The sequence below is a fragment of the Schistosoma mansoni genome (genome assembly GCF_000237925.1).
Source record: "Schistosoma mansoni, WGS project CABG00000000 data, supercontig 0237, strain Puerto Rico, whole genome shotgun sequence".
Classification (NCBI taxonomy): Eukaryota; Metazoa; Platyhelminthes; class Trematoda; order Strigeidida; family Schistosomatidae; genus Schistosoma; species Schistosoma mansoni.
Window position 1 is genome coordinate 228,170 of NW_017386101.1, and position 10,234 is coordinate 238,403.

Genomic DNA, 10,234 nt, shown 5'->3' on the forward strand with positions numbered 1-10,234 from the left:
AAAGGCTGTGGGTGTGTCCCCCCAAGAAAACCACCTGCTTCAGTTTGGGCAGCTGGTCGGTATCACAGCCCTCACACAAATCAAATGAGATTTGTGTGGCGCATATATATCTGGTGCCCCTTTGTACCGATATTTATGTGTTTAAATAAATAAATAAATAAACATCCAAGAAATATAAATCTGCGATACAGTTATTTACGGCATTAATACTGATATATTCACTAAGTTTATGTGAATGAAACGTTAATGTACAAATAAAAGATCAATAATCATCAAGCAATCATCTTTTCCATTCTAAACTACAAATCTTTAATAACCGACAAAACTGACTAGTTAATACATACAGTAGTAAAACTTCTGTACAAATCATTATTCACATAGTATTTCTAAATATTATAAAAAAAATTTAATTAGAATTTTAGTATTATTAAAATTTCATCAATACAGTAGATGTCTTCTAATTGACTTTATATGTTATTTGTTACTATGTCTATGTAATTGTATAATGTTTACACATTTTGTATTTTATTTAAAGTAATGACCAGACCTTGGTAAACTATATAGATTTACAAATCTATTGAGTAAGGTACATCCAGTCTCTGTGATCTAAGTAGCCTGAATAATATGCTTTTTAAGTTAATCAGACTATATAATATGGAAAATGTGTATCATCGACTGACTGATTGACTTAAGACAGTTATATATATATATATATATATATATATGAATAAGTAATATGACCTATATATCATATTATGTATACTATTGATTTGATTTACACGTGAGTCGTCGAGGTTAGTGTTATGCAGAGCATCCAATTAAATGAATATTGTGATATTAACCGAATACCAAACAGTAATCGTAGAGATAATAGAGTACATTTTAGTGTGTCAGTAGACTTACTTTTTGAACAGAAAATTGTTTGTATGCTGTTAAAATAATTGTTCCAGTTGAAAATAACCTACATAGGATGAAATATTCACTTGAATTACTGCGGAGTAGTAGTAGTAGTTGGTACTCTTGTACTGCTGTCTACTTATATCCATACAAGTAGTATATGGCGATGGTCAGACACAGAATGTATTTTGGCAGAAGACCTATAAGGAAAGAACTGAAATGAAGCGCAAGTGGTAGAAAAATTCATGAGCAATGAAATTAGAAAAAGATGGACTGATATTTACACAAGGAACAGTGAAGATTGAGACAATTGATTGTTAATTTGCAAATTAACTGTTCATTGTATGGTTATCAGAATTTACTGAGATAGTCTGAGATAGTCTAAATACATTCGATTGTCCCCAACTAGTGTTTTGTTCACTCTGTCCGTCAATTAGTTCAATCAGATATCGATTTTTACAGTTTCATTTTTTTCTAGTCTATTCAGCTATAAAACACCGTAGTTACGATTTGTTGATAATAAAGTTTATAAATCAAACATCTAATAACAAGCAAACATTTTTATTATCATTGTCTTATTTTTAGCTAGCTGCTCCAATATTCGAAAATTTACCAAAAGAATACCTTGAACCTAACGAAATATCTGCCTGTGAAGAATCTATAGTGAACATTGTAAACTCTATTAAACAGCACGTTTGCCTGTCCGATTCTAGAAAGAACTCTTCCAAACGGTAAGCTTTTAAAACTCATAGAATTAACCTTTCATTAGTGAGTTTATTTATGAATCTGTAATAATTTATCTTACTTAGATTGAGGTGATAGAAAATACTTGCAGCCCAAAATGAGAATTTTGAAGGTTATATGTTCACCAAGCTGATTGGTTTACCCTTAGTTAGATAATTTTTTAATTTTTAAATGCAATGTAATGTGACTGATCTATCAAGTTCAAGCCACATTGTTTCTATGATGAATAATGATACTAACCAGCTGTCCAAACCAAAGTATATGTAACGAGATTTGAATCTTCAATTCATTGTTTAAAAATCAAATGCTTTAACTATTAAGTCACTGCTTTTCTTCGAAATGTAATGAAATAACTATTATTAACTATAACTCAACATAATCTTTAGAAACGAAGGATTTGAAAACACCAAGTTGGTAGGATCATATATATATATAACTGATAGGAATAAAAAGTAATGACATTTTTCACTTTTAATGCAATAAATTAACTAGCTATTCATCACATAAGTGTGTGGTAGTTGATATTCGATATTATCCCCAAACTTCGTATATTGTTCGTCCTGATAACCGTTACTCGATAACGTCCCCAACGGTGTATAAATCAGAAGGCGAATACGAAAGGTTGATTGCGTTTATTATTGGACCACACACAGATATCCAAAATTACAGGCACGTTAAGCAAGCATGAAAGAGCAGTGCCGTAAAGCAGGCGAGTGAGCGAGAGATCGATTAATCGAGTCAGCGAGTAAGCAAGTACAGTGCAGTGCAGTACAGCAGCAGGATTAAGATGTACATATATATACAAATGGAAAAGCATGAATCACGAATCAATTAAGTGGTTAATAGTTAGGCTAGCAGAATGAATACATGCGTAGGCAGTAAGCAATGCTCAAGCGTACATAGTAAAGGTACAGTAGTATAGATAGGTCGTTGTTGTACAAATGACTGTCCGTTAAATAAGTTAACAAAAGGGCTTAGCCAAATTAGATGTAAACAAACTCAATTGTATGTGAGCTGCTATAAGTGTTATCAGCCACGGTACTGTTGATCCCTTCTCAACAAAATTAGATTGAATGACTACCTTTAAGACAAAAATGAAGCAGTGGAGCTTAAATTTCAGTAAAAATTTCTTATGACTCTTCTTTCTTGATGAAAAAAAATTAGATTCAGATGGCTGACTGTTACAAAGGGAAGTATATAAAGGTTAGAGGTACTTATTTCTTTATCTTTTCCACTGTTCAATAGAGATCAGCATTTGTATTATTTTACAATAAATATTGAGAAACTCACATGATAGTACAAGGGTTCAGATGCAGTTAAAAAATTTCATCTTTATGGTTTAAAATAATTTGTATCCTAACACAATTTAGATTCTGAAAGAGATCAATGTCTTTTTCTTTGTATGAAAGAGCTATAGTGTCAATAGTATTGATTATTTATTCTCCTTTCATGACTTCATTACATCATTATTTAGTGAATATATAAGAAATGATCTTTTGTTTCTCCCCCCCCCCCAAAAAAAAACTAATTCTAGAGGATCATCATCTGGAACTTTACCTGTTGCACCTGTACTTCAAGCAGAAGCAATTGTAATGGCAACTGAATTTGATTATATTCTTTCCTTATATAGTGATATATCAACTGAACATGAACAAATTCGAAATTATTGGATACAAACTATAAATTCATCAAAAACGAATGATACATTGAATGGATTAAATCGTTTATCAAATGAAAATGATTTTAATTCATTAAATCTTACAGAAATGATTCGTTTAGCTAAAACAATAGCTTATGATCAAACGAATAATGTTAATTCTACAATTCCTTTAGCACTTATAAAAATTATGAAAAGTTTAACAGTTCTATGTGAACGTCTTCATAAACCTACAGATTTTCATGATTCCAAATGTATCACTACGCAAATAAATCAAAAGTATGTATGGTTTATTTAATTTTTATTAGTTTGATACTAGTTTTAAATTTATTTTGTACTATAGTAACTAATTTGGTATATTACTATCAGAAGGGGTTTTGTGGAGATTTAGTATTTTCATAGTTGAAAGCGTGAGTCAATTGAAGCTAAACCACCAGGGGAAACCTGGAAGTACTGGACGGCCGTTTTGTCCTATTATGGGACTCCTCAGCAGTGCGCATCCACGACCTCGCCTCGCGAAATTCGAACCCAGGACCTACCAGTCTCGCACTAGAGCACTTAACCGATGCCGGCTCAGTGGTCTATCGGTTAAGTAATTTGGTATAGTATGAAAATTAAAAACCATATTAGTTAGATATTTGTTTATTGGTATACAAAAAATGTTGACATATTTTGCAAAAGCCTATCTAAATTACTTTCTGATATGTCTTGCTGATTGAACGCTGTATTCGGATCCTAAGCTATTCTCGTAACCCCTAAGCTAGAACTACACAGCGACTCAAACACGAGAGAAAAGGCGCAAAACATACGAGAAGAACTTTACTTCAAAGGTTCATTTATGTACAGAAAGTATAGGGTTTTTATAGTATTTTAGAAGTCCTTGGGTTTTCCTGAAAATTCTAGAATGCTACTAAACATATTAGCAGTGTAGTAATCAGCCAATCAGAACCTCTACATGTGACTTTTCATTTTCGCGATATTTCTAGCAAAATTTCTAATCAAACGCTGATTGGATAAAATACTTCTTAATGTTTCCTGAACTTGTCATGTCTATTGCGAGAAATTTTCAGGATCATCCCAACACTTTCATAGTTGGAGTTCTGATATTGAATGGTTTTTGTTTGGATAGTTAAGTAATATCAGTAGTATGTAAACCTGTACATGATTGGTGGATTGTCAGTGCATAAAAGCTACATACATTATGAGTTTAGTGTGAGCCTATACACCGTTTTTGTTAGGTTAATGAAGTATAGCATAATCGGCCAGTTATAATCAATATACAGCCTGACAGAGATGTGGATGGTCAAGTCGTCATGCTAACTTAGCACTATAAGATGAAATTAACAAGATGAATAATAAAGTAGCTGAAATAATTGCAGTAACATTGACAGTGAAAAAAACTAAATACTGAGAATATGGTTCGAGAAGATAGAGTCTAAAGGGGTAATGGAACTCAAAATGTCGAGGAATAGTGGATGTATCTGACCCTTTGTGTCCAATTACAAGTAATGTTACCCAACCACTAGTCGCGCGGAACGCAACCAGGTAATTCGTATCTACCAACATGATTTAGATCCATGATAAATGAATTCGTGAACTGATACTACTCTTCATTTTGATCATCTTTCGGTTTACTTGTAAATTTTTCTAACCACCATTGCACGTCACTAAAATATCGATTACATTTTTCTATCGAAGTATGAAAGCAACTGTCATTTTGTACGTTTTAATTAGCTCAGATGTCAAACTGACCAGATATGTATCGCGGTTATAAGTGGCTGATTTTCAGTAATCCACTTGGAATATAATATTGTCTTCTATTTTATAGTCCCAATACCATTTCCTAATTACTGTCGTAATAAAATTATGCATAGGGTAGATACGTGAAGGAATAAATTCGTAGCTTTGAACAATTACTATTTCCTCTAATAGTAAAATCTTTTTTTTCTTATTCCCATTTAGATCTACATGTAATCCAGTGCAATCATCTAAGATGATGGTAATAGTTGAACCTGGTAAGATTTCTATTTTAACCTGTTTGACAATAAAATCTTTTTTACTCAAAAATTTAAAAATGTTAGGAACTTGAGGTAGCAAAAGCTGTAAATTTAGAAAAAAAACAATGATTTGCTCAGTACCTATGATGATAACAGTTCAAAATTTGAAAAATTCTGATATTGTGATTTAGAACAACATATATATTTGAGAAAAGAAAATGGTGGGAGGGGATGAAGAGAAATAAACGAAGAGTGTGGAAAACAATAAGTAGAATCATTTATTAAGGTCAAGGGATAGATAAAGGTGTTACGAATTTCTTATGAACACAAAGACTTTCATTGCTAGCTCGAATTCCTATAGCATCTGCTATATGTAAGAGACGATCGAATCCCATAAGGAAAACTAGTAGGAATACGATAAATCACTCTAATGGATCTCTTTCTATCCACTATATGACCGCTATCGACCAAGTGTGATAGAACAGAGCTGCGTATTGTTTTGACGGTTCCCTTTCCTAACCACGAAGGAAGGTGTTTACTAACTCGTTGGCTCAGTTGTCTGGTAGTGCGCCCCAATATAGCTTTATCCACAAGAGCAATGAATTCATAGATACACATGGATGTGGCATAACCCAGGTAACTTATCCCTCAGTTGAGGGAATCACCATAGGTCGTATCGAGTACGATAGACAGGAGTTAGCTGCATTAAACGTTTTCCTTAAGGCAGCCTGCTTGAATATCTGGGCTACCTGTTCCTGCCATCTGGATATTTCAACAAGTTATCTGTTTTCTTATTTGTTTTAACACATCGTTATGCCTATTAGTCTCATAACCTATTGAAGGCGCGTTTGTGAAAAGTTTACGACATTTCGCTGTACAAGTTACAAAAGAGCTTAATCAGAAACATCGTAGTTGCTGGCAATATGCATCTAAAAGAATAAACATTATTTAGATGTCGATTCCTGGACTGCTAACATCTAACTGGCGACCGCTCAATATTTATCGCAAAGATCGATCGAGAAATAAGAAAAGGAAACTTGTTGAAATACTTTGTGCTGAGAATTCTATATTGTACCAAAAATATAATATTGAATAAAGCCACCAATAATAATAAACTGCTCTAGTTAGTCTATCCTGTGGCATATCACCATTGCATTGCAGCTTCAGGAAGAGGGGTTTCTTACTAATCTAATCGGAAACAATATTGTTCGCTTGTCTATGTTGTTCTAGATAACAGTTCATTTTCATCCCGTAAATTGTGATCATTTTCTTCTGAACAACAACTGTTTAGAAGTATCCATCCTTTTCAACCTACAATAAGACCATTCTTAAAAATAGTTACAGTGTATTTATTTCCGATCGATTTAAACACTTATTGGTTAAGTATTTGGGAGTATCATCACCCTCGGTGACTGACAGTCAGCTACAACGTAGGACCAGGCACATATATGCATCGGTCCAAGTTGCCATACCTCGTTAGCACAACAAGATGAACACGGAATTCACAAAAGTAGTTAATTTAATGGTGTTAATATACGAAAGAAAGGTTGTATGTAAGGATATAGTACAGGAAGGAAGCAATTTTAATCTCTTTATTCTTTAACACCCACCTACGCATGAGTTGTGCTAGTTTATTTGTTTGCCTTTCCTGAAGTACTTTGCTGGACACTTTATGAGGTATTTGAATGTAGGTTGATGTGGATTAGAAAACTACATTGGATTGATGCATGAGATAATCAACTGTTGAACTGAACCGTGTCAGAAAGTCCAAAATTACTGATTAGGTTTTTTGAGCTAATGGTAATCAGTGGTTAGAAAACTGAAATAAAACAACTCTTAATCGACAACAGTGACTCAAGTGTATTAAATTTTATGTTTCTGTAAATCTTACTAAAATTATTTTTATTTGATTACAATTTTAGCTGATCGAACAATTTTCATTGACCGCTTAAAATCTGCAAAACGTCGACGTGTACAAATGCAGAAATTAGATTTTGTTGGTGTACTTACTGCAGATTCTAAAGGTTTATGCCAATTGTACAGAGGTTTAAAAGATAAAGAAAAATCCAATGCTTAGTTGTTTTCTATTTGCTTCATTAGAACAAACAGCGTATTTTCAAATTATGCTTTTTGCTTGGATAAAAAAGCTCCTTTTTTTCTCCAATGTGTCTAACAGCCGGACGCGAGTGAGTGATAAATCATGTTGTTATATGCTAGGAGCTCATGAGATTACTTGTATGTACTGAAGCAGTCAGTCACAATGTAGGACCAGGCACATATATGCATCGTTCCAATTTACCACACTTCATTAGCACAACAAGGTGAACACCAAATCCATAGATGTAGTTACTTCAATGATAGTAATATATAAAAGAAAGATTGTGTATAAGGATATAATACAGGAAGAAAGAATTAGTTCGTAGAAATAAAATTATAAAGTAATTTTAATCTCACGGTTTTAGGTAAGACAAAAAGAGTATACATCCACGCCATTGCGATCGATCCTGAGCCCTGTCACTCAGAGTCTCCAACCATTGGTTACGATAGTCACGTGGACCACAACCAAGTAATCTGCATTTACCAACATGGCTTAGACCAGAAGTTAGTGAATTCAATGACTGGTGCCACGTTTTGGTTTGGCCGTCCTTAACTTTCTTCCAACAGTCTCCAAGACTGCTCAGCATCGCACGTCGTGGTAATCGCTCTTCAGGCATACATAACACGTGGCTCAACCACCTCAGTCGATGCAGATTCACCTCATTAACTGATTTAATATAATTCCCTAATACCCTGAGTCTAATCTCACAATTACTTACGCGGTGATCCCAGCAAATGCGAGCAATATTTCTAAGGCATCTGTGGTCAAATGCTAGTAACTTACGAGTATCTTCTACTCTAAATGGCCACGTTTTGATGCCGTAAAGTAGGGCAGAACGGACTGCCACACAATATACTCGTCCTTTATTGATAGACGGATATCTTGCTTTCGCCATAGGTGACGTAAGTTAGCAAAAACCAAACGAGCCTTCTGAATCCGTGCACAGATTTCGTCAGACACCAACCCACTGGGGCTGATCAAACTTCCAAGATAAGTGAAGTTGTCGACGCGTTCGACTACTTCACTCCCTATCCTTAGTTTAGGTGTTGGCGCAGGCCAGTCCTGGAGCAACAACATTCTGGAATTATTGCTCAGTGCTACCAAAAGACTGCATTTTATCAGCGTTAGAAACAAAGCAGAAAAAGTTAAAACTTGCAGACTACTCAGGGTTTAGGCTTCTGAATACGAGTTGATAATTTCAAGAAACCCAAGCTTTTTGCTCAAGAGAGAGACATATAGCAGTGAAACAGACCCAGTAAAAAACTAACGTTAAAGTATCCATGACACTTTTAGAGTTCTAAGTAAGCCGTGCTTAAGGTCAAAAACTTCATACGTGATGTTGATTAATGTGGATGAATAATTTTGTACAAATAAAAAGCAACAGAGAATACAATTATATCAACAAGTTCCTGGAACTGAAAATTATTATTATCTCTTGATGAGACTTTCTAGTGAAATACATTAGGTTTAATGTATCATACTTTTAAACATAGTTTGTAAAGCCAAGATTTCAAACTGAATTTAAGAATATTACTTATTCGATATATTTTCAAAAGGTTGTCTCGATTATTAGGTTTGTACTAAATAGTTGTTCTTCAACTGATCAGTAATTGTGCAAATCATTTTGATCTGTAGATGAAATCTATGTTGAGTTAGTTTTTAAATTGGTTTCGCCTTAGATCATCATATACATTCGCGTCTGCATAATGTTAGATTTTTAAGTATTTGATGTTTCAAAAAAGAGTTAATTAATCATTTGAAGTTACCGGTTTTACGTGATATAAATATTGACAATCATAGATCGCATCAGAATAAGCCTATCGGCGAGATTATAATTTATGGACGACCTTTGAACGAATCTTAAGTGACCCTGAGAAATGTTAGCTAATCAGTAAACAGTCAGCATAGAGTAAAAATATACTATACAAAACCAAATAATTAAAGTGGATACACTTTTTTTACATGGTCCAAAAACTTGTCAAGGTTAGGAAAAGGTTCCAAAATCGTAATGCATAAGGTAAAGGAACTCATCCATATGGCTCCATAATAGTTGGTCTCGGGAGCCATGATAGAGCACACTCAGCCTCGACCACATAGCTTCAATATTGTTTGCGTGTGCTCCGGTTGTGTAAGTTTATCATTTTCATGATGGATATGTCCCTACAATACTCATACCACTGAACAGCCGACGCTTCAGTAACATCTGCAATTATTGCAGCCAATGTTACTGGTGCTTTTATTACACAGTTCGCGGCAATTATTATAATATGCCTTAGTCTCAACTTGGATCGGGTGATAAAGGCTCCTATTCTAGCAAACGTCTTCCTTCAACATATATTACATCGAAGGACAGCATCACGGTAGTCTGCACAAGCTCTACAAGTCATTTAATATCCACAATTACAAATACAGGATCTTCTTAGTAGTCTCATTTGTTGCAGCCGCTTAATTGTCAAGTCTTCTCTGAAATTCTCTGTAAAGCGATCGTACATGAGCATCAGGCACTGAAATTGGCGCCGTGACCTTGAAATCCCTCAAACGCTCGTCCATAAATTATAGTCTCGCTAGCCCATCATTTATAAAATACTTTAAAAACTACCTATCGGTTTAATAAATTCTAGATGAACAAAAATTCTTAGTTCTGATTGAGAAACTGTCATTTGTACCATAAGTCTTTGGATAAACATTAATCTATTCAAAGAGAGCTGACATCATCATACCAACGGAGAAAAGGTGAAACAGTAATTTAATATTTTTTTATACAAACCTTTCTTAATATTCATTTTAAATGTCATAATTAGAAATAGTAGTAAAATGCTATATTTACCGTTAGAATCAATT

At 33.9% G+C, this 10,234-nt stretch overlaps 2 protein-coding genes across 2 annotated transcripts; both read left to right on the forward strand.

Annotated features, from left to right (window-relative positions):
- Positions 1-1,482: 1,482 nt before the first annotated feature.
- Smp_191110 (hypothetical protein) lies at positions 1,483-1,632 on the forward strand (the record flags this gene model as incomplete). Its single annotated transcript, XM_018791242.1, has 1 exon — positions 1,483-1,632. A coding segment is annotated over one exon (150 nt), but the record flags the coding sequence as incomplete, so codon positions are not given.
- A 1,601-nt stretch (positions 1,633-3,233) lies between these two features.
- Positions 3,234-3,596, forward strand: Smp_199250 (hypothetical protein; the record flags this gene model as incomplete). Its single annotated transcript, XM_018791253.1, has 1 exon — positions 3,234-3,596. The coding sequence occupies one exon, from the start codon at positions 3,234-3,236 to the stop codon at positions 3,594-3,596; it is 363 nt and encodes a 120-aa protein (XP_018647349.1).
- Between the last annotated feature and the right edge of the window lie 6,638 nt (positions 3,597-10,234).